Source organism: Aquarana catesbeiana, linkage group LG01, assembly GCF_042186555.1.
Source record: "Aquarana catesbeiana isolate 2022-GZ linkage group LG01, ASM4218655v1, whole genome shotgun sequence".
NCBI classification, from domain to species: Eukaryota; Metazoa; Chordata; class Amphibia; order Anura; family Ranidae; genus Aquarana; species Aquarana catesbeiana.
Window position 1 is genome coordinate 333,026,675 of NC_133324.1, and position 25,626 is coordinate 333,052,300.

Here is a 25,626-nt window from a genome sequence, read left to right on the forward strand (position 1 = left end):
TCAATGGAATAAAAAAGCTGTGAAAGAGTCCATAAGTCCAATTAATTCAAATAAAAGCTAATGGTGGCAGCCGTTCTCAGAGAAAAGCCAGCTCTGTAAAATCAAATGAAAGGACAAAACAGGAAGCACCACCTAAGTGTAGTATTAACATAAGCGATTTAATCAAAGGATTAGGCACACTCACAGGAACACAATTAAAAACAAGCTCATCTGGTGCATGGGGAAGTTCCTCCAATTCATCTCACGGACATTGCTCTGTGGTCTCCGTGTGTAGAGAGATGTTCGTGAGATGAATTGGAGGAGCTTCCCCATGCACCAATCCTTTGATTAAATTGTTTATATTAATACTACACTCCTGTTTTGTCCTTTCATTTGTTGGAAAATTTTGCTTCAATGTATGCTGATGGTGGGGGGGTCCCTGTTCTCGGAATACAATAGCAAAACGGGTAGGATTCGCTTATCCACCTCAAATGTGTGGATGGGATAATCAGGTTGTTGTTTTTTATCAGCTGCCTGGCTAATCAAAAAAAAAAAATACAGTCCATCTATGGCCAGCTATAGGAGGGTGCTAATAATTCCAACCTTAGAGTACTATATGTTGCACTATTTGTAGAGTAATAAAGATTTGTTATGACAAAATATACATGCTGACAATGTATTTCAAAACTCAGGATGCTAAAGTTATAGAAAGTCCAAATACAAAAAACAGCAACAGTTTAAGCGCTGATCCCAAAACACTTCATCTGGATAGGAACAGTCCTATGCAAGTAAATCCTCTTTTACTACGGTGCTGCAGGGTGGTGGACACATACCTATATGCAAAAACAAAAGCAAGAGAATGCACGTCTACCCTAGTGTAATGCCTCATCTCCTGGGCTGTCTTTGTGGGATCTGCAACGATGGACACCTCTGAGACCCAGCTCCAGCATTCCTGCTGTACTGCGCATGCGTCTGGTTCAGCTGTCACTGTGCGATGTCTGACACAGGCTGCAATGTAGGGGGAGGTGAGTGCAGACTCCACACTCAGGTTGCTATGAAAATGTGTTTCGGACATTTTTCCATTTTCTGTTGGGATATGTCTTTACTTTGCACAGCTAGACTGCAATATTTGCCCACTCTTCTTTGCAGAACTGCTTAAGTTCAGTTAAATTTTATGGTGACCATTGGTGGACTGCAGTCTTCAAGGCCATGCAAGTACATTCACATTTTTCTCTTTCAACCAATGTGTGATCATTTTTACTGCGTGCTTTGGGTCATTGTCATGTTGGAAGGTAATCCTTCTTCCCATTGACAACTTTCTGGCAGAGGGCAGCAGATTTTCCTAAAGAATTTGATGGTATTTTTCCTTCTATCCATTTTCCTTCTACCCTGACAAGTGTTCCAGTCCCTGCTGCAGAGAAACACCCCCATAACAGGATATTAGCACTGCCATGATTTACTGTAGGAATGGAGTTATTTGGATAATGAGCTGTATTTAACACCTTTTTTCATGTGGCCTCAGAATCTTCAAGGTGCGTTTTGGCAAAGCTCAGTCGTGACTGCATGTGGCCTTTCTTGAAGAGTGGCTTTTTTCTTGCAACCCTCCTATACAAGCCACATTTGTGGAGAATTTGTGATATTGTTGTCACATGTACACAATGACCACTCTTTGTCATAAATTCCTGCAACTGCTTCAGAGTTGCTGTAGGCCTCTTGGTAGCCTCTCTGACCAGTTTCCTCCTGGCCCTTTAGCCAGGTTGGAGCGACATCCTGATCCAGGAAGGATCTGTGTTGTACCAAATACTTTCCACTTTTTAATAATAGACTTCACTGTGCTTCTAGGCACTGAAAAAGCCTTTGAATTTTTTTGTATCCATCTCCTGACTTGTGCCTGTCCTTAACTTTATACCGGAGATCTTTTGACAGTGCCTTGCCACACATAGCTAATGGTTTGCTTCAGTTGCACTACCAGATACTGAAATGCCCCAGGAAAGCTCTTTTCATGCTGAACTAATCAAAATAACCACAGCTAATCAGAGTTGAAAGTCAAACGGCTTTGTGTGTCATTGAGAAGGTGATTAACTACACCTGACTGAGTTTACAAATCATTTTTAGGAGGGGGTGATCCTTTTTCCAACTCTGTGATTCTGTTTTTGATTTTTTGATTTTTTTCTGACATGTTGGTGTTATATCTTTCACTAGGATGTTATAAGCTGCACTGAGTAAATGCAGCTGGACAAAACAAAAAGGTGTCTGTCTTCATTTCAGGCTGAAAAACAAAAAATGTGATTATTTTAAATGGAGTGATTATTTCCTATACCCATTGTAAGAGGCATTTGTTCAGCTGATGGGATTTACTCTATTCCTGTTTAGTTATTGTAGCGCTACCCCCGGAGAAGCAGCTTAAGTTTATTTGGTTCCGTACTCTGTCTCTCAACCCCAAGAACAGTCCCAACCCCTCTGGCACACCTAATATGCAGTATTAGTGCAAAACACAGCAGTAGAGAAGAAACAAAATGGTGGTAAACCAGAAGGTATGTGTACTGATAAGATAAAGACATTTAAAAGTGAGCAACATGAACTTTTACAGTTTAGAATGGTATCCCTTATGGGAACGTAATCAATAATCAAATGGCAATTACATATCAGATATTGAACATTTAACAGTAAGAACTTTAATCTCGGTACATAGCAAGGCACATACAATGCTTATGCGAACAGGTTACAGGAGGGCAGAGGAATGGCTCTTATGAGTGTCAGACCTCTCTCTACTGCTCCTTTGCACATAAATGCAGAACAGCAAATAACAAGTACAACTTTTAGCAAGGAGAAAATTGCATAGAAATTCAACCTGCTCTTTCAGAGAGTTCTTGGTGAATTATAGCTCTATGAGCTTCAGTGAAACAAATCCCTGAAGTGTGGAGGGAGGTGAAAGTAGTCCTGTATTGATGTATGGCAGTCCTATTGATCTTCAGTAGGGATGAGCTTCGTGTTCGAGTCGAACCCATTCCAGTTACTGTACTGTTTACCATGCACAGTCTCACCTACAGTATAGCTACCTGCAGCCAGGTGCTTGTGTAGGCTCTTTGAAGTATTTCCAGTTACTGTACTGTGTACCCCGCACAGTCTCACCTACAGTAAAGCTACCTGCAGCCAGGTGCTTGTGTAGGCTCTTTGAAGTATTTTCAGTTACTGTACTGTGTACCCTGCACAGTCTCACCTACAGTATAGCTACCTGCAGCCAGGTGCTTGTGTAGGCTCTTTGAAGTATTTCCAGTTACTGTACTGTGTACCCTGCACAGTCTCACCTACAGTATAACTACCTGCAGCCAGGTGCTTGTGTAGGCTCTATAAAGTATTTCTAGTTACTGTACTGTGTACCCTGCACAGTCTCACCTACAGTACAGCTACCTGCAGCCAGGTGCTTGTGTAATCTCTTTGAAGTATTTCCAGTTACTGTATTGTGTACCCCGCACAGTCTCACCTATGGTATAGCTACCTGCAGCCAGGTGCTTGTGTAGGCTCTTTGAAGTATTTCCAGTTACTGTACTGTGTACTGCGCACAGTCTCACCTACAGTATAGCTACCTGCAGCCAGATGCTTGTGTAGGCTCTTTGAAGTATTTCCAGTTACTGTACTGTGTACCCTGCACAGTCTCACCTACAGTATAGCTACCTGCAGCCAGGTGCTTGTGTAGGCTCTTTGAAGTATTTCCAGTTACTGTACAGTGTACAGTCTCACCTACAGTATAGCTACCTGCAGCCAGGTGCTTGTGTAGGCTCTTTGAAGTATTTACAGTTACTGTACTGTGTACCCCGCACAGTTGCAACTACAGTATAGCTACCTGAAGACAGGTAGCAGGTGTTATCATACTAATAATACTACAGGTAGGCAGTTGATTCTGTTAGCTGCAGTATAATCGGTATATATATATATATATATATATATATATATATATATATATATATACATCCCAGTTTTGTGCAGCTCACTGCAGGCCAATAGTATGTCTGGAAGGCCAACAAGGAGAGGCAGACAGTCACAAGCCAATAAAAGAGGGCAAGCAGGCTCTGTGTCTAGAGGTAACAGTGCTGGTCGTGGACACGGTGCATCCTCATCAGCACGTGGCTGTGGAACACGCTTGGCCTTTTTTTCGGCAGCTGGCCGTGTTGAGCCGCAACATGCAGAAGACTTGGTCGAGTGGATGACCAAGCCGTCCTCATCCTCCTCATCTTCTCTCGCCCAGGCTCAGGGTACTTTGTCTGGCAAAGCAGCTGCCAACGCAGCCTCTTCCCTCGGCTCAATGGCATCAATGACTCCTTCCCTAGCCCCACCATGTCCTCCTGAGGAGTCCCTCAAACTGTTTGACCACAGTGTTGGGTACATGCTCCAGGAGGATGCCCAGCGTTTTGAGGGCTCTGATGATGGTACTGAGCTAGATGAAGGCAGTAACGTGAGCCCGGACAGAGGGGGTGTCCAAGAAGGACAGCAATCTGGCAGTCATGTTCCCCCTACTGCAGCATACTGCCAGGTTTGCTCCAGTGATGAGGAGGGAGGGGATGATGAGGTCACTGACTCAACGTGGGTGCCTGATAGGAGAGAGGAGGAGGAGGAGGCACATCACCAACGAGGCAGGATGCCCTCCACGGGCCAGCCTAAGGGCAGCACACTGACTGCATCACACTGCAGAGCTCCGCATGTGCAGGGCGCTGCTGTCTCTGCGCGTTATTCCAAAAGTTCTTTGGTGTGGGCCTTTTTTGAGACGAGTGCATCAGATCGCACCGCTGCTATTTGCAACATATGTCTCAAGCGTATCTCGCGTGGCCAAAACATCTCCCGCTTGGGCACCACATGCTTGACCAGACATATGTTGACCTGCCATGCAGTTCGTTGACAAGTGTACCTAAAAGACCCACACCAAAGAACAAAGAGGACCTCTCCTTGCTCCTCATCAGCTGGGATCTCCAACCCCACTATACCTTCAGTCCTCTCTGAGACCTGCACTGAGAGGAATGAAGGTGTAGAATTAGGTGTGTCACAGCCAAGTACTTGCGGGCAATCTGCTATCAGTACACCAACGTCAGATTGTACCAGGCACATTTTCCTGCCCCAGCTGCTGCACCACAGAAAGAAGTTCGCTCCCAGCCATCCACATGCCCAGCGGTTCAATGCTAGCTTGGCAAAATTGCTAGCACTTCAACTGCTACCTTTTCAGTTGGTAGACTCTGCCCCCTTCCGTGAGTTTGTGGAATGTGCGGTTCCTCAGTGGCAGGTTCCCAAACGCCACTTTTTCTCATGGAAGGCGATTCCGGCTCTCTACCGGCATGTGGAAGGCAATGTCTTGGCCTCGCTGGACAGGGCGGTCAGCGGTAAGGTGCATATTACCGCTGACTCATGGTCCAGCAGGCATGGACAAGGACATTACCTAAGTTTCAGGGCGCATTGGGTGACTCTGCTGGCAGCTGGGAAGGATGCAGGACAAGGTGCAGTAGTGTTGGAGGTTGTTCCGCCACCACGCCTCCAAAATGCCACTACTAGTGATTCTGACACACCTCTCTCCTCCACCCCCTCCTCTTCTTCTTCCTCCATGGCCTCTTCCTGTGCTTTGTCCTAGGAACCAGCGGTGCTCCGTAGGTGTTCAAGGGGCTACGCAAGTATACAGGCCAAAAGATGCCATGCAGTGCTTGAGCTGGTGTGCTTGGGGGACAGGAGCCACACTGGGGGCAGAGATTCTGTCAGCTCAGCAGGGACAGGTTCAGAGGTGGTTGACGCCACGCCAACTTAAGGCAGTAATGGTGGTTTGCGACAATGGCACCAACCTCCTCTCTGCCCTCCGACAGGGACAACTGACCCATGTGCCCTGTTTGGCTCACGTCCTTAACTTGGTGGTGCAGCGGTTCTTGGGCAGGTACCCGGGCTTACAGGATGTCTTGAGGCAGGCCAGGAAAGTCTGTGTGCATTTCCACTGGTCATATAATGTGAGTGCTCGGCTGGCAGACCTCCAAAAGGAACTTAACCTGCCCAAGAACTGCCTAATCTGTGACATGCCCACCAGGTGGAACTCAACGTTGGCCATGCTGCAGCGGCTGCACACACAGCAGAGGGCCAACAATGAGTACCTGTGCGACTATGACACCAGGACAGGGTCAAGGGAGCTTGTTTTTTTTCCCCATGCCAGTGGGCCATGATCAGGGATGCATGCACTGTCCTGTCACCATTTGAGGAGGTCACGAGGATGGTGAGCAGTGACAGTGCATGCATCAGTGACACTGTCCCCCTTGTCCACCTGTTGGAGCACACACTGCGTGAAATAATGGACAGGGCACCCTTTATCCAGACAGTGTTCCTGCATGCCCGCCGATCACACAGGAAGAGGAGGAGGAGGAGAAGGAGGAGGATTGTGTCAGCATGGAAGTGGAGCCTGGCACTCAGCATCAGCAGCAGTCTTTAAGGGATCATTTGCAGTCCCAAGAAACCCATGGACTTGTACGTGGCTGGGAGGAGGTGGCTGCGGATCATGTTGTCCTTAGTGACCCAGACGACTCTGGACCGAATGCCTCAGCAAACCTACGCTGCATGGCCTCTCTGATCCTGCAAAGCCTGCGGAAGGATCCTAGTATTCGTGGTATCAAGGAGAGGGATCAATACTGGCTGGCAACCCTACTTGATCCACGTTACAAGGATAAGGTTGTGGACCTTATCTTGCCATCGCAGAGGGAGCAGAGGATGAAACATCTTCAGGAGGCCTTGCAGAAAGGTCTGTGCAACACATTTACAGAGACTGGGAGGTTACAAACTCCTGTTCCTGGACAACGTGTTGCTGAGGCTTCGGTCAGTCAAAGAAGGAGCGGTGGAGAAGATGGCCGTCTGACCGATGCGTTTAGACAATTTTTTAGTCCGCAGTCCCAAGGTATGATCGGTTCCAGCAACCATCGCCAGCGTCTGTTTTACATGGTGCAGGAATACCTAGGGGCAAGATCTTACTTGGACACCTTTCCCACCGAAAATCCTCTGGGTTATTGGGTCTTGAGGATGGATCACTGGCCAGAGTTTGCACAGTATGCGATTGAGCTACTGGCCTGTCCTGCATCCAGCATTCTTTCGGAACGCACATTCAGTACTGCTGGAGGCTTTGTAACTGATCACAGGGTGCGTCTGTCCACCGACTCGGTCGATCGGCTGACCCTCATAAAAATGAATCAGTCTTGGATCACCACCAGCTACCAAGCACCTGATGCTGATGTAACCAAATAATTTTTTTTGAAATGTCAGATCCCTTCATAACTGCCTATGCTGATGCTGAGTGACTATCCTGTTATGCTGAGCGATTATCCTCTTCCTCCTCAATGATCATGCTGATAGCTTGTAAGAACATTTTCAGTTCTGGGCGCCGCCACCAGTGGCTAAGGCCCAATTTTTTTGCCCCTGTTTAACAGGGGCGTGTAATTACAATTTTTGATGCAATATTTTGCAGGAGGGTTTGTTGCTGCGCTCAACTAGAGTATCTGTGAGGGGTTGCAGTATTGTGGCACCAGCACCAGTGCCTAAGGCCCAATTTTTCAGCGCCTGTTTAACAGGGGCGTGTAATTACAATTTTTGATGCAATACTTTGCAGCAGGGCTCGTTCCTGTGCTCCAACTAGAGTAACTGTGAGGGGTTGCAGTGTTGTGGCACCAGCATCAGTGCCTAAGGCCCAATTTTTCTGCCCCTGTTCAACAGGGACATGTAATTACAATTCTTGATCTAATATTTCACAGCAGGGCCCATTCCAGCACCCACCAAGAGTAACTGTGAGGACTTACAGTGTTATGGCACCAGCACCACCACCACCAAAGGCCCAATTTTTCTGCCCCTGTTCAACAGGTGCATGTAATTACACTTCTTGATCTAATATTTCACAGCAGGGCCCGTTTCTGCGCCCACCAAGAGTAACTGTGAGGACTTACAGTGTTGTGGCACCAGCACCACCACCACCAAAGGCCCAATTTTTCTGCCCCTGTTCAACAGGTGCATGTAATTACAATTCTTGATCTAATATTTCACAGCAGGGCCCTTTTCAGCGCCCACCAAGAGTAACTGTGAAGACTTACACTGTTGTGGCACCAGCACCACCACATCACCAAAGGCCCAATTTTTCTGCCCCTGTTCAACAGGGGCATGTAATTACAATTCTTGATCTAATATTTCACAGCAGGGCCCTATGAGGGCTTACAGTGTTGTGGCAACACCAACACCTAAGGCCACAATTTCTGCAGAGTATATAGGGCAGGCCCCTAATTTAAAACATCCAACTTACAAAGGACTCCTACTTGCAAATGGTATGGCAAAATACCATGCAAATTAGCCTTTAAAATTAGCACTTTTGATTTTGAATGTTCGAGTCCCACAGACGTCAATGGGGTTCTAACGTTCGTGCAAATTTTCGGTCCGTTCGCAGGTTCTGGTGCAAACCGAACCGGGGGGTGTTCAGCTGATCCCTAATCTTCAGCTAGCTCTTGATGTTTAATTGCATGCAAAGAAATTTTGGATGGTAAAGTAAAGCAACTGACTCAATAAGTTGTTATCAGACTCCTACTTACCAGACCGGTGAGTCCGCTTGGGCAGAAGGTAGGCTCCCTTACGCGTCCGACTCGCGGCCCCTGGTAAGGTAAACAGGAAGCACAGGAGTACGGAGTGGTATGAGAGCCTGTTACTGAAGTCCAGATGCAGATGGAAGAGCAGTCTTAGCAGCAGGTGCAGGCTGGAACACAGGCAACAGGACTGAGCAGGATGGTCAGGAGACAGGCTGGGTTCGGCAACAGGCAGGCAACGAGGTACAGTGGAGCAGGCAAAAGAATAGTCAGACAGGCCAAAGGTCGGGTACAGGCAGAGTTCAGAGGGAGGTCCAGGAAGCAAGCCGGGTCGTCAGGAGATCTGGAAAATATAGGCACAAGGTACAGGTACTACGGACTGCAGAGCTGTTGATCAGGCAGCACTGATCAAAGAGGCAGGTCGGCTTAAATGGGCAGTTTGGCGCCAAACGGAGTGCACGCACGCACACCGGCACGCACAGGCACGCGCCCCCGCACACGCCTGTGCGCACGCCCCGCACACCGGCACACACAACAGACCTGACCGGGACACGCACACCGGAGCTGCCAGGAACGTGCGCAACAGGACCAGCAGGAACGCGCGCGCCATCGTGCGCCAACGCGCCCAGACGCACACCACCACAAGCACCCTGCCTGCCGAGGTGAGCTCTCTGACAGTTGTGAATAGACGGCAAACAATCTTCCTGCGTGAATTAAACTGTAACTGAATTCACAGTGATCACTGACTTAAAGATGTTACTTTCTGTGGAACTACAAGCAACAGCAGAGCAATGGAAAGCAAAGATGTCTGTATAAAGTGTCCATGATGTCTGGTCTAGATCCTTGGAACCAAAGATGATAAGGAATGAAGGAGACAATGGTGTCTATATACAGTGTCTATAAGATTTGCGTTGGAACCAGAGATGATGGTGATTGTGATGATGATGATGATGGTGCTGGCGATGATATCTCAGGAACATGGCTCAGGGGATGACATCTGGCCTCTGCCGCACAGCGCCACGTCTCCCCCGAATCTGCTACCACTGCAGGATAAATGAGATAGGAACAGCCTCCGGGCTGCTGCCAGACAGCTAAGGGGAGCTGACCACGGATGTCCCTCCAGATATCCACTGGATAGTTCTGCTGGTGCGGGCCGCGACTCAGCTGCAGCTCACACTATCACAGAATCCCTGAACACAGATCCACGCCAGGTCCTAAGAGAGTGTGCTAGGCCTAAATCTATCCCTCCTTATAGTCTAGTCCAGCAATCTGTTCTTCCCCATCAGCCAGATGGTAGTTGTAGTTCCACATGATTCAGCCAGAGGGACAAATCCCTTCCATACAGACTACATATCCCAAGATGCTTTGCTCTGTTGGTCTGCCTTGTCTCAGAATAAGAAGGTAACAGGTCAGCATCACATGCAACACTAGAGGGAAAGGCTCCCCCTGCATCAATGCCACACGGTGTCTCCTGATTGCAGGAATATGTATGTATCCAGCTTCCTGCTACATTATCTATGCTGTATGTTAACACTCACTATATCTGCGTACAACAGGTCTATTTGCTAAATGAATTTAAGATTTGCAGAGTCATTATCGGATCCTGGTACTCACAAAACTGAATCCCTTAATTTGGGTCTAATAATCTTTTTTTTATTATTTATAGGTTTACATCCGAAATTGACACTGTGACAAGATGCTCAGCATCAGAAAGTCAGTAATAATACAAGTAATATGAATCAAAAACGAGTGTATAAATAGGGAATGAGATTGGTTGCATAGTGGAACAAAGAGGCTCAATTGTCATTTTTATATCTCCCAACAGGGGTGTCCAGCCAATCATGCAGATGAGTCCAATGCTCACCAAGTTTTTAGTAGTTTAATTAACAGAAAAGAGAGGGGGGAATGGCATGTAAGAAAAAGGAATAGAGGGAAGAAAAGAAAAAAAAAACACACACACAAGGCCAGAGGGGACATCTGAGGGGGCCTTCCTTAATACAGGGAAGTGGAGCGTAATAAAAATTAGTCAAAATTGGAAGTATTCATCAGACATTACAAATTGTTTCTGATTGAACCATCTAGTCATGTTCCCGGTTGAACCATCTAGATTTATCCCAAAGGGTAGAAGTAAGATGTTTCATACATTGTATACCATTCACCCTGGCAAACCCAAACCATTGCATAAAGGTAGGGGGGACTGTTGCTTCCACATGCTAGGAACACAGGCTCTCACCATGGTCAAGAGATGCCCAAGCAATGATTTATGGTAGCGTTTTCTGGATAGAGGCGTAAGATTCAAGAGCATTGCGACGTGGTTGTCGAGGAGGAAAACATCTGTAAGTTGTTGGATAATTTAAAGGATCTGCTGCCAAAGGAAATGAATAGATAGTCAGTCCCAAAATATGTGCAGAAGCATTCCCCTGTGAATTATAAACATGCCTGTTTTTGACCTTTCTAGATGCAGAATCATGTTTAGACATTATGTTGCCCTATGTACACCTGAATCATGGCATGCTTTTGAACAAGATTAGCCTACTGTGTTATATGATAATTTATGAAACACCACTGCTTGAATGTGCTACTGAAGGCGGCATGTGGTTAACTTTATGTACAAGAATACTTTTCAATTTTTCAGATCAACAGTCAAGATAAAGAAAATATGGTTTTACATTTCTTGAACTTCTAACTGCTTTCAACTCCCCCCACACTCCCTTTTCTGCCCTTCCTACTCCCAGGCTTGTTATACAGGGGATTACCTTAGGTACAAATACAAATTATGGCACTATTTAAAAATACATGTAATGATTTTTAATGAATAATGTACTGTATTATCCAGGGGTTTTATTTCAGCTTTAACTTAAGAAATACCAGTTATTTTAATTCTACCAAAAAAGCAAGGGGAAGTATGCAAATAAATTCAAATGTATGATTACTTGCCCACATTGGTTTGCAATATCTAGAATTATTTGTGATATGTAAAGTGTTCCACGCAATTTCCATGGAACTACACAATTAGCTCTTCTGTTTTATTTCCCAAGGGAGAAGATTTTCTAGTACCAATCATAGGCATTTTATCTCAGATCTACTGGGAGCATGGTATATTTATCTCTGGGGTCTGTAAAAACATACATATACCTCAGGAAAATTCCAAAGCCTGAAATGAGAGAAGAGGTTGCTTACACAAACATTCACTATACTAAAGCAATTACGCTGAGTTTTCTTCACAACTATTTTGTGGGTAAGAGACAATAAGTTAGACCAATCGTCAAAATGGGGGTTGTACTTCATACAGCTTTACAATCAAAGTATTTGGTACAGTAGGAAATATTTCTTGTGCTAATGATTTCCTTCTACTATTTCCAGTTAAATGGATTTTGACCACTTTAGTTCTCACACCTCTCTCAAAGGGAGCACAGTAATTTTTACATTCCTGCTATGGGTCTGTTTATGTGGCAATAGGTTTGTCAATTAGAGGGAAATAAGGAGTTAAATTGGAACAAATGTTATAATAAAAACTTTTTTCAATGTGTCAGGTTGCTTGAACTAAGTAGATACAAAATTCACATTTAGGACAGCTCATTCATTTCAATGGGTTGCCTTGTACATGAAAATCGCACAAAAGAAGTGCATGACCCTTTTTTTGGTGCATTTATATTGCTAATTGTCAGAACTATTTGGAGTTTTTGATAACTGAACCCTATATATGAGTACTCTAGTTTACAATTTATTAGGTCATGTAGTTAAGGGGTGCATAGGATGATAATGAGAGGTATCTAGGGATGAGTGAATCTGCCCAGGTTCGAGGTTTCGGAGGACTTAGTGCTTACCTCCATTGAAGCCAATGGGAGACAAAAGTTTTTTTTTCTTCCTGACATTTTCAAGGCTAATAAGTGAGCTATTTCTATAAAAATGATATGGGTAACATGACAGTCTCGTGGGGAATGTGTACCTTTGCAATAAAAGACTATTCTAAAATATTGTTTAGCAGGGAGAGGGTCTTTTCATGTGACATGGTATTATGAAACAGTACATTGTACAATGTATTTCTTACAAAACAAAATTGCATGGCATGGGGTTCCCCTTAAATTGATTGGTAAATATAACTATACTAATGCTGACTTTGCAAGATGGGCCTATACACTTCTTCTTCCTTTGGGATGTGTTCACAAAAAAAAGGCAAGCACACTGCTACCGTGAGTAATTATGGTTGCCGCTGTCTTAGTGACATGCTAAGCATGCAACCTGTTTGTACTCAGGGTCCATGTACTTGTTTGTAAATGTGTCATTTTAATAAAATAGAGAAAATGGTTAGCATAAGACTGATACGATGGGGTTTACTACTAATATTCATGATTTTTTAAATAAAATCAAATTAAAATAGATGTAAAAAAAAGCTAATGATCACAGCTTTTCAACTATGAATGGGAGTTGATTAGAGACAGAAAAGACAGTGATAAGGTGCTGCTGAGCGGTAGATGTTACACATGCCAAGAAACTGATCAGAGACAGGTATGATTGTGACATAGTGTTTCATTGGATGTTGTATATGTATAAAATAGTATTGGAGACAGCAGTTAGAGGGGTATGAAATTGATGAGCATATAATATTTTGATAAGGAAACTGAAATTTGATAAGAAACTGATATAGGTGAATGATGGAATAGGTCAGCCTGATCAATCAAGATTTTATTAATCATGTGAATGACAGCATATACAGACATCATAATGGCCCACTAAATAACATAATGGTACACTCTGATTTTACACTCAAAATACACAGTTTATACTGTACAGCATTTCAAGATGCATAATAAAACCCAGACATATGCACTGCCAAAAAATGTGTTCCTTTTCGTTTCATTAGTTTTTTTTGGGGGGGGGGGGGGTTCGTTTTTTGGGTCATTCGTTATGATCGCAATTAGTAAATTTAATTGTACATTTGTACATTCGTAAATTCGTACATTCGCACATTCTTACATTCGTAAATTCGTAAATTTGTAAATTCGTACATTCGTACATTTTCGTAAGTTAGAAAATTCGTATATTCGTACATTCGTACATTCGTACATTCATAAATTAGAAAATTCGTAAATTCGTACATTCATACATTCGTAAATTAGAAAATTCAGAAATTTGGAAATTTGAAATTCGAAAATCCCAATACCCGAAAATTAGAAAATCTGAAATAGTAACTAACTATTAAATTTATAGGTATTGTAATTTCCTTTCAAATTTCGCTGTTGGTGAACGTAACGAATACAAATTTATCCGAAGTTATGAATTATCCGAAATAACGAATGCCGCATATAAACAAATGGAATGGAACAAATTAATAATAAATAATATAAATAAAAAGTTTTTATTATTATTATTGTTATTTATTATTGTTAATTCATTATGTTCCATTCGTTTGGATACGGCATTCATTTACGAATGTACGAATTTGCAAATGTACGAATTTACTAATTTACGAATGTACGAATTTACAAATGTATGAATTTACGAATGTGAAAGTGTACAAATTTATGAATGTACGAATTTACAAATTTTCGAATATTCAAATTTACAAATATTCGGAAAAATTAGTTAAATGGGTTTTCATTAATTCGGATATTTCCGAATTAACGAATTTGTTGTAATTTGTTAAAAAACAAATTCGGAACGAAACGAATTGCACATGTCTAATAAAACCTTTCCACTAGTTTTTCATTAATTCATGTTACCTTAGGAAATATTACATTTGAAAGTTACACAGAGATAGACAATATCCTTAAAAAAAATAATAATTTATTGACTTCAGTAAACTTATCCTGTTTGCAACCTCCAACAGAGTTACAATTCAGTTAAAATACCTTCTGGAATTTTTTTTTTTCACAAGAAATCCGTTTGGAATATTTAATTCAACAATAAACATCACTTTGACTCAAAAAGAATACAATATATTCTACGTATACACTTTTAGGCCTCATTCACACAGGGTGCACAAAAGCATAGGTCTTGTGGAGGGCGATGTTTACCCGAATGTGGATGCACAGGTGTTCTGTGCATCCCTGTGCAGGCAATCCCATTAATGTTCATTGGAAAGCAGTGTCTGCATGTACACAGCCGCTGCTTCCAATATCACAGCTATGTGGGTGTGCAGCCGATGCGTCCCAATTGACATCTATAGGACTGCCTGCATGAGGATGCAGGGAACACCTATTTATCCCTATGTGGGTAAACATGGTCCTCTATGGGCATACTGTTTATAGCGCCCTGTGTAAAAGAGGCCTTACAGGTTCTTATAAACAGAGCAGTAAGTGCTCATTCACATTGGATGCGTCTTTGAATTGTGTGAATCTGAAATCACACAGTTTCTCACTGTGACTTCAGGTGCAACTTGGAAGACATCAGTGCCGCTTCATGCACAGATGTCTTTGCAAGTCGCACCCTAAATTGCCAAAATTAGTGCATAAACTACTTTTTCAAATCGATGCGGCACTACAAAGTTGCCATCGCGCCGATGCACCAGTGTCATTGCCGACAATAGGGTGTGACTTGTCATGCCATTTGACCTGTCAAATGGCATGACAAGTCACTCCGGTGTGAATGGGGGCTAAAGGGGACATTGGGGTTGATTTACTAAAGGCAAATAGACTGTTCACTTTGAAAGTTCAGTTGCACGCTGCAAGGGAATCATCCTCAGTGCTTAGTGAATGAGGTGAAGCTCTGCTCTCTTCTATCATTCAATCATTTGCAAACAAAAATTATGTTTTTAATATTTTCCTTGCAGGTGATTGGGTATTCTTTGCAAAGTGAAGCTTCACCACATTCACAAAGCTCTGGGGAAAATTCCCTTACAGAGTGCAACTTCACTGAGTGCAAAGTGAACAGTTTGTTTGCCTTTGGTAAATCAACCCCAAAGTGCTGTTGAGCAGTGATGGGCTGTACAGCTTGTATCAGGAATCTGCAGTTACATGTGAACAGAAGATGTATTCAATGCATTTAAGTGCTGGGTGTAACTGTATTTATTACCCCTACCATTCATGCATCCAATATTTTCTGGTTAGTTACTAAAATCAGTAAAGGCACTTCAAGCTCCTTGCAGTGTTGATGACTCTAGGATTGTAAAGGATTATACATACAGGCTGGTAAAAAGGAAGCATTGTAGCTGCAGACTGGACAGCACCAGTGCACTGTGTACTAGGGCTTACAGTGCAATTTCATGGGTATCACTGTATTAAGCTGATCATTGGTGGAAAAAGGATTGGATTTATAGACATTACCAGAGTGCCCTGTTTTGAGCCTGTCTTGTTGTTGTCTCTCAGAATGGTCACAGCTTGCCAAATCAAGGCAGCTGAACCAACTGCAGCTAGCCCTGATAATAGAGCAGTAATGTGACAATACATCCTGACTAGGGATGAGCCGAACACCCCCCGGTTCGGTTCGCACCAGAACCCGCGAACGGACTGAAAGTTCGCACGAACGTTAGAACCCCATTGACGTCTATGGGACTCGAACGTTCGAAATCAAAAGTGCTCATTTTAAAGGCTAATTTGCATGGTATTGTCCTAAAAAGGGTTTGGGGACCCGGGTCCTACCCCAGGGGACATGTATCAATGCAAAAAAAACTTTTAAAAACGGCCGTTTTTTCGGGAGCAGTGATTTTAATGATGCTTAAAGTAAAAAAAAAAAGTGAAATATTCCTTTAAATATCGTACCTGGGGGGTGTCTATAGTATGCCTGTAAAGTGACGCGTGTTTCCCATGTTTAGAACAGTCCCTGCACCAAATGTCATTTTTAAAGGAAAAAATCTCATTTAAAACTGCTTGCGGGTTTAATGTCATGTCGGGTCATGGCAATATGGATGAAAATCAGTGAGACAAACGGCATGGGTACCCCCCAGTCCATTACCAGGCCCTTTGGGTCTTGTATGGATATTAAGGGGAACCCCGCACCCAAATTAAAATAAGGAAAGGTGTGGGGCCACCAGGCCCTATATACTCTGAACAGCAGTATACAGGCGGTGCAAACAAGACAGGGACTGTAGGTTTGTTGTTAAGTAGAATCTGTTTGTAATTTTGAACATTTTTAACGTGTTTAGCTCCAGCCAAAAAATCTTTTCTAAGCTTTTTGGAAAACATAGGGAAGGGTTATCACCCCTGTGACATTTGTTTTGCTGTCTTTCCTCCTCTTCAGAAGATTTCACCTCACTTTTTTGTCCCAATGAAAAATGTTTTTTGAAAATTTGGGTTTTTTTGTGGAACAAGGATTGGAAAGCATCAGTGGAAAGGAGAAATTGTTTTCCCATATTAACTCTTACAGGAAAGAATTTCCCTTCCTAGGGGTAGATTTCATCTCACTTCCTGTTGTCTCCTTCCGTTTGCAAGTAGGAGTCGTTTGTAAGTTAGATGTTTGAAAGTAGGGTCCTGCCCTATATACTCAGCAGAAATTTGGGCCTTAGGTGTTGCTGTGGCCACAACACTGTAAGCCCTCACAGGGCCCTGCTGTGAAATATTAGATCAAGAATTGTAATTACATGCCCCTGTTGAACAGGAGCTGAAAAATTAGGCCTTAGGCACTGGTGCTGGTGCCACAACACTGCAACCCCTCACAGACACTCTAGTTGGAACGCAGGAACGAGCCCTGCTGCAAAGTATTGCTTCAAAAATTGTAATTACACGCCCCTGTTAGACAGGGGCAGAAAAATTGGGCCTTAGGCACTGGTGCTGGTGCCACAACACTGCAACCCCTCACAGACACTCTAGTTGGAACGCAGGAACGAGCCCTGCTGCAAAGTATTGCATCAAAAATTGTAATTACACGCCCCTGTTAGACAGGAGCAGAAAAATTGGGCCTTAGGCACTGGTGCTGGTGCCACAACACTGCAACCCCTCACAGACACTCTAGTTGGAACGCAGGAACGAGCCCTGCTGCAAAGTATTGCATCAAAAATTGTAATTACACGCCCCTGTTAGACAGGGGCAGAAAAATTGGGCCTTAGGCACTGGTGCTGGTGCCACAACACTGCAACCCCTCACAGACACTCTAGTTGGAATGCAGGAACGAGCCCTGCTGCAAAGTATTACATCAAAAATTGTAATTACACGCCCCTGTTAAACAGGGGCTGAAAAATTGTGCCTTAGGCACTGGTGGTGGCGCCCAGAACCAAAAATGTTCTTACAAGCTATCAGCGTGATGATTGAGGAGGAAGAGGATAATTACTCAGGGATAGTCACTCAGCATCAGCATAGGCAGTCTTTGAAGGGATCTGAGATTTCAAAAAAAATTATTCGGTTACATCAGCATCAGGTGCTTGGTAGCTGGTGGTGATCCAAGACTCATTCATTTTTATGAAGGTCAGCCGATCGACCGAGTCGGTGGACAGACGCACCCTGTGATTGGTTACCACGCCTCCAGCAGCACTGAATGTGCGTTCCGAAAGAACGCTGGATGCAGGACAGGCCAGTAGCTCAATTGCATACTGTGCAAGCTCTGGCCAGTGATCCATCCTCAAGACCCAGTAACCCAGAGGATTTTCGGTGGGAAAGGTGTCCAAGTCTGATCTTGCCCCTAGGTATTCCTGCACCATGTAAAACAGACGCTGGCGATGGTTGCTGGAACCGATCATACCTTGGGGCTGCGGACCAAAAAATTGTCTGAACGCATCGGTCAGACGGCCACCTTCTCCACCGCTCCTTCTTTGACTGACCGAAGCCTCAGCAACACGTTGTCCAGAAACAGGAGTTTGTAACCTCCCAGTCTCTGGGAACGCGTTGCACAGACCTTTCTGCAAGGCCTCCCGAAGATGTTTCATCCTCTGCTCCCTCTGCGATGGCAAGATAAGGTCCGCAACCTTACCCTTGTAACGTGGATCAAGGAGGGTTGCCAGCCAGTATTGGTCCTTCTCCTTGATACCACGAATACGAGGATCCTTACGCAGGCTTTGCAGGATCAGGGAGGCCATGCAGCGTAGGTTTGCTGAGGCATTCGGTCCGGAGTCCTCTGGGTCACTAAGAACGACATGGTCCGCAGCCACCTCCTCCCAGCCACGTACAAGTCCATGTGTTTCTTGGGACTGATCCCTTAAAGACTGCTGCTGATGCTGAGTGCCAGGCTCCACCTCCATACTGACACAATCTTCCTCCTCCTCCTCTTCCTCCTCGTCCTCTTCCTGTGTGATCGGCGGGCACGCAGGAACACTGTCTGGATAAAGGGGGCCTTGAGAGCTAAGGAAGTCCTCCTCTTCCTGCCTCTGTTCTGCCTCAAGTGCCCTGTCCATTATTCCACGCAGCGTGTGCTCCAACAGGTGGACAAGGGGGACAGTGTCACTGATGCATGCACTGTCACTGCTCACCATCCTCGTGGCCTCCTCGAATGGTGACAGGACAGTGCATGCATCCCTGATCATGGCCCACTGGCGTGGGGAAAAAAAACCAAGCTCCCCTGACCCTGTCCTGGTGCCATAGTCGCACAGGTACTCATTGATGGCCCTCTGCTGCGTGTGCAGCCGCTGCAGCATGGCCAACGTTGAGTTCCACCTGGTGGGCATGTCACAGATTAGGCGGTTCTTGGGCAGGTTAAACTCCTTTTGGAGGTCCGTCAGCCGAGCACTGGCATTATATGACCGGCGGAAATGCACACAGACTTTCCTGGCCTGCCTCAGGACATCCTGTAAGCCCGGGTACCTGCCCAAGAACCGCTGCACCACCAAGTTAAGGACGTGAGCCAAACAGGGCACATGGGTCATTTGTCCCTGTCGGAGGGCAGAGAGGAGGTTGGTGCCATTGTCGCAAACCACCATTCCTGCCTTAAGTTGGCGTGGCGTCAACCACCTCTGAACCTGCCCCTGCAGAGCTGACAAAACCTCTGCCCCAGTGTGGCTCCTGTCCCCCAAGCACACCAGCTCAAGCACCGCATGGCATCTTTTGGCCTGCGTACTTGCGTAGCCCCTTGAACGCCTACGGAGCACCACTGGTTCCGAGGAAGAGGCCATGGAGGAAGAAGAAGAGGAGGGGGTGGAGGAGAGAGGTGTGTCACAATCAGCATTTTGGAGGCGTGGTGGCGGAACAACCTCCAACACTACTGCACCTTGTCCTGCATCCTTCCCAGCTGCCAGCAGAGTCACCCAATGCGCCGTGAAACTTAGGTAACGTCCCTGTCCATGCCTGCTGGACCATGAGTCAGCGGTAATATGCACCTTACCGCTGACCGCCCTGTCCAGCGAGGCATGGACATTGCCTTCCACATGCCGGTAGAGAGCCGGAATCGCCTTCCGTGAGAAAAAGTGGCGTTTGGGTACCTGCCACTGAGGAACCGCACATTCCACAAACTCACGGAAGGGGGCAGAGTCTACCAACTGAAAAGGCAGCAGTTGAAGTGCTAGCAATTTTGCCAAGCTAGCATTCAACCGCTGGGCATGTGGATGGCTGGGAGCAAACTTCTTTCGGCGGTGCAGCAGCTGGGGCAGGGAAATTTGCCTGGTACAATCTGACGTCGGTGTACCAAAAGCAGATTGCCCACAAGTACTTGGCTGTGACACACCTAATTCTACACCTTCATTCCTCTCACTGCAGGTCTCAGAGAGGACTGAAGGTCTAGTGGGGTTGGAAATCTCAGCTGATGAGGAGCAAGGAGAGATCCTCTTTGTTCTTTGGTGTGGGTCTTTTAGATACGCTTGCCAACGAACTGCATGGCAGGTCAACATATGTCTGGTCAAGCATGTGGTACCCAAGCGGGAGATGTTTTGGCCACGCGAGATACGCTTGAGACATATGTTGCAAATAGCAGCGGTGCGATCTGATGCACTCGTCTCAAAAAAGGCCCACACCAAAGAACTTTTTGAATAACGCGCAGAGACTGCAGCGCCCTGCACATGTGGAGCTTTGGGGTGTGATGCAGTCAATGTGCTGCCCTTAGGCTGGCCCCTGGAGGGCATCCTGCCTCGTTGGTGATGTGCCGCCGCCTCCTCCTCCTCCTCCTTCTCCTCCTCCTCCTCCTCCTCCTCCTCTCTCCTATCAGGCACCCACGTTGAGTCAGTGACCTCATCATCCCCTCCCTCCTCATCACTGGAGCAAACCTGGCAGTATGCTGCAGCAGGGGGAGCATGACTGCCAGATTGCTGTCCTTCTTGGGCACCCCCTCTGTCCGTGCTCATGTTACTGCCTTCATCGAGCTCAGTATCGTCATCAGAGCCTTCCAAACGCTGGGCATCCTCCTGGAGCATGTACCCAACACTGTGGTCAAACAGTTCGAGGGAATCCTCATGAGGACATGGTGGAGCTAGGGAAGGAGTCACTGATGACATTGAGCTGAGGGAAGAGGTCGCTGCTTTGCCAGACAAAGCACCCTGGGCATGGGTGAGAGAGGATGAGGAGGATGAGGACGGCTTGGTCATCCACTCGACCAAGTCTTCCGCATGTTGCGGCTCAACACGGCCAGCTGCCGAAAAAAAGGCCAAGCGTGTCCCATGGCCACGTGCTGATGAGGATGCACCGTCTCCACGACCAGCACTAGACACAGAGCCTGCTTGCCCTCTCTTATTGGCTTGTGACTGTCTGCCTCTCCTTCTTGGCCTTCCAGACATACTAATGGCCTGTAGCTGCACTAAGCTGGGATAGAACACCTGTAATTTTCTTCAAGTAGCTTTATATACTGTAACCAGACAAGCCTGCCTGTCAGTAGGAAGATAACAGGAACGGATCTAGCTGAACACTGTGAGCAGGACGCACTGTACTAAATGTAAATAGTCTAGCTGCCTGACCGTGGTACTAATAGGATCAAATAGAACACCTGTAATTTTCTTCAGGTAGCTTTATATACTGTAACCAGACAAGCCTGCCTGTCAGTAGGAAGATAACAGGAACGGATCTAGCTGAACACTGTGAGCAGGACGCACTGTACTAAATGTAAATAGTCTAGCTGCCTGACCGTGGTACTAATAGGATCAAATAGAACACCTGTAATTTTCTTCAGGTAGCTTTATATACAGTAACCAGACAAGCCTGCCTGTCAGTAGGAAGATAACAGGAACGGATCTAGCTGAACACTGTGAGCAGGACGCACTGTACTAAATGTAAATAGTCTAGCTGCCTGACCGTGGTACTAATAGGATCAAATAGAACACCTGTAATTTTCTTCAGGTAGCTTTATATACTGTAACCAGACAAGCCTGCCTGTCAGTAGGAATTTAACAGGAACGGATCTAGCTGAACACTGTGAGCAGGACGCACTGCACTAAATGTAAATAGTCTAGAAGATAACAGGAACGGATCTAGCTGAACACTGTGAGCAGGACGCACTGCACTAAATGTAAATAGTCTAGAAGATAACAGGAACGGATCTAGCTGAACACTGTGAGCAGGACGCACTGCATTAAATGTAAATAGTCTAGATAGAAGATAACAGGAACGGATCTAGCTAAACTGAATACAGTGTATATATATATATGCAACACCTGGGATGCATATATATACACAATACACTGTAAGTGCAGCTAACTGACTGACTGTTCTGCCTAATCTATCTAACTCAAATCAAATGACACTGTCTCTCTCTCTCTCTATCTCTCAGCACACCGGAACACACACTACACAGGGCCGCCGTGCAGGCGGCCTTATATAGTGTGGGGTGTGTACTAAATCCCCTGAGCCATAATTGGCCAAAGCCACCCTGGCTTTGGCCAATTACAGCTCTCTCTACTGACGGCGCTGTGATTGGCCAAGCATGCGGGTCATAGTGCATGCTTGGCCAATCATCAGCCAGCAATGCACTGCGATGCCGCAGTGAATTATGGGCCGTGACGCGCCACACGAATTTAGCGCGAACGGCCCATAACGTTCGCAATTCGGCGAACGATCGAACAGCCGATGTTCGAGTCGAACATGGGTTCGACTCGAACACGAAGCTCATCCCTAATCCTGACTAATCCATTTCAATTAGGAGGGGTTTTTATAGAATGTGTATTTTATATGTACACAGTATAAGGAATATTGAGATATGCTACAATGAAAACAGGGGTCGTCCATGTGCTTTTATTGGTCAGCCTTTAAAGTAGCAAAGATTACCATGGCTCCGCATATATGCATTATGAAAAATTGAAAAAAAAAAACTATTAGTAATCAACCTTTCATTTGTATCTGATGAATGCTATATACCTTTCTTACATTTCCTCTGCAGGTGTCATTTGGATGGGTGCTACATGGTTTGTCCTCCTGCACTATGCTCAACCAGAGCAGTGAAGGTGATTTCACAGTTGTGGGACTGTTAAATATTACAGACACTAACATCCCTCTGTTCATTGTATTCCTTCTTATTTTTCTAGTGACCCTCAGTGGAAATCTCATCATTATAACTGTTGTGATCATGGATCAGTCTCTGCAGACTCCAATGTATTTCTTCCTTAGTAGTCTTTCTTTTTTGGAGATATGGTACACAACTACAATTGTGCCCAAACTTTTAGCCAACCTACTGCTAAAAAGCAATGCCATCTCCTTTGCTGGATGCATGACTCAACTGTTCTTCTTTGTCTCATTTGGAGCCACTGAGTGTTATTTGCTCCTAGCAATGGCTTATGATCGATACATGGCCATTTGTAAACCTCTTTACTATTCAAGACTAATGGACACCAGAACATGTCTCCAGCTAGTTGCAGGCTCATGGGTAACTGGAATGATGACAGGTCTAATTCCTTGTCTGCTTATTTCTAAGTTAGATTTCTGTGACTCTCACCAAATAAACCACTTTTTTTGTGACATCCCACCTCTCCTGGAGATTTCATGTAGTGATATCTACCTTACAGAAGTCTCCATATTTATTCTGTCTCTCATTGTGCTGTTTGGCTCTTTGATGTTGACTTTGGTGTCCTATCTATCCATTGTGATCTCTATACTTAAAATAAAATCTAACAGTGCACGGAATAAGAGTTTTTCCACTTGTGGAGCTCACCTGACTGTAGTATTACTTTACTATGGAACAATGATATTTATGTATGTCCGCCCCCACTCCAACTACTCTTCTCATATGAAGAAATTTGTCTCAGTTTTTTACACCGTTATAACTCCTGGTCTAAATCCTATCATCTATAGTCTAAGAAACAAAGAAGTTAGAGGATCACTTAAAAAGATTGTACGAAGAATGTTACCACAATTACAAGACATTACAAAAAAAAATCTTTCAGTCCACAGAAATATAAGTTGCATTTTCTGATTTATGGAAGCCATTCCTTTATAGTTACAGCATCAGCAAAATTCCTATATACAATTTTTTTTAGCCCAAAGACAACAATTAACAACTAAAGCTGGCCATAGAGGGATTGAAATTCAGCTGGTTCAGCAGGGACTGGTCGAACTTTGGTCCATGTGTGCCTGTCCCTGTTCAACAGAAGTCAACCATTAGATTAACTTCTGTTGAATGGAAAAGCTGGAAATCTTTTGCTGATATGGCTGATCAGTTTATTCTGATATCCTGCTGTCAGAATACAATGTCCAGGTAGGGGGAATACCCATCCACCTCACATGTGTGGATGGAGGAATCTGTTAATTTGTTTTTTCCTTCAGCCCAGGATCATCTATGGCCAGCTTAAGTCTGTTCTGTCTTGGATCTTTCTGATTTTATTCAAACATTATAAAGGACTAGCTTTGCATCCTGTATAAACACTTGAAATAACATTTTGTCCTTTCCTACTTTAGAAGAAACTTGAATGCTTTTGGATCAATGTTATGTCAACTGATTTTTTAAGTTTATCGCGCTGATGATTTATATTTTTTTTCTAAAACATATATAATATCTTTGTTTTAAAAAATAAACATTTTAAAACAAAGTATACACAAAACATTTGATTCACAAAGCATTGTGAACCATAGAGCAAAGCAAAAGCAGTTTGCCTTCAGTCTTCCTCTTCTTTAACCTCTTGTCGACCGCATCATGAGGATGTATAGCGGCAAGGCGGGTCTTCTGTGCCAGATCATGTACCTAGTACATGATCTCGCACATCCTGGTTGGGGGCGCGCGGTAGTGTGCCGCTTCTGCTGTGATTTGACACAGCAGAAGCCGATCATTGAATGGCGGCGAATTGATGTCAGCCGGCACCCATTGATCGTTGGGAAAATACACAGAATGGAGCTCTGCCTGTGTAAACAAGGCAGAAACTTCGTTCTGACAGGGGGGAAAGCACCTCACACAGTACACACAAACATTGGCTAGGCACACATTTAACCCAAAAAATGGCCTAGATGTGGAGGGGGGTAAATCTTCCAGAGGTCAAGTGGTTAATGTATTTCCTTTGCAACTATCTGAAGAGAGGAGTGAATCACTGCTTTGGCTCATTCATGTTTCTTAGTGTATTTCAGCTTGCGCTATTGGGCTTGTTGCCGTTTGCTTTTGTTCAAGATACAGATAGGCAATAAAATGTGAAATGGAGCCAAAAGCCACAGCTGCTGTCTGAAAGGGATAACACAAAATATTCATAGGCAATATTTCATATATATCAGATTAAAAAAAATACAAGAAATGTTTTAAAATGTTTTGATTTTTATTTTATTTATTATGGTTTGCATATTGCATTTTACAAATCAACAAGTATCCAGTCTATAAGGTATTATACATTTTCTTCATTAAACCTGATTGAAATGATAAAGTTCAACTTGAGGTGTTAAAGAGTTTTCACAAAACATTTAAACATACATTTATACTTTTTTATGAATCAATAAAAACTTTATAAAATTATTGATGAAGAAAACATAACTTAGAAAATATAATAAAATTTAACAGTGATATTTACCGGTATTTAAAATTTAGAACACATTATGTTCTAGATACATTATCATACTATAACACCCATGTATAACCATGTATAACCTTATTAACAAATGTATTTTGCAGCAGTACAGGGAGATTCACAAACATGATCACACAGCTTGGAATTTCTCACTAGTGATAACGGTGAGGTCCGTTGAGGTGTTTATTGAAAAGAGCTCAAAATTTAGTCATTGCAACTGGAGATAAAAGAAAAATTGGTACAATAAAATAGTGAGTGAAAGTATACTATTTCAGTACCTATATGACATAATGTGGGCATAAAAAGGTGCCAGAATATACT

The 25,626-nt window shown here is 44.3% G+C and overlaps 1 protein-coding gene across 1 annotated transcript; it reads left to right on the forward strand.

The window, feature by feature from the left end:
• The first annotated feature begins 22,748 nt into the window (after positions 1-22,748).
• LOC141132910 (olfactory receptor 11L1-like) lies at positions 22,749-23,735 on the forward strand. Its single transcript, XM_073621929.1, has one exon. It carries the CDS (start codon positions 22,749-22,751, stop codon positions 23,733-23,735), a length of 987 nt encoding a protein of 328 aa, XP_073478030.1.
• Positions 23,736-25,626: the final 1,891 nt, after the last annotated feature.

Coding starts and splice junctions, on each gene's coding strand:
- LOC141132910 (XM_073621929.1), top strand. CDS start 22,749: ATGCTCAACCAGAGCAGTGAAGGTGATTTCACAGTTGTGGGACTGTTA.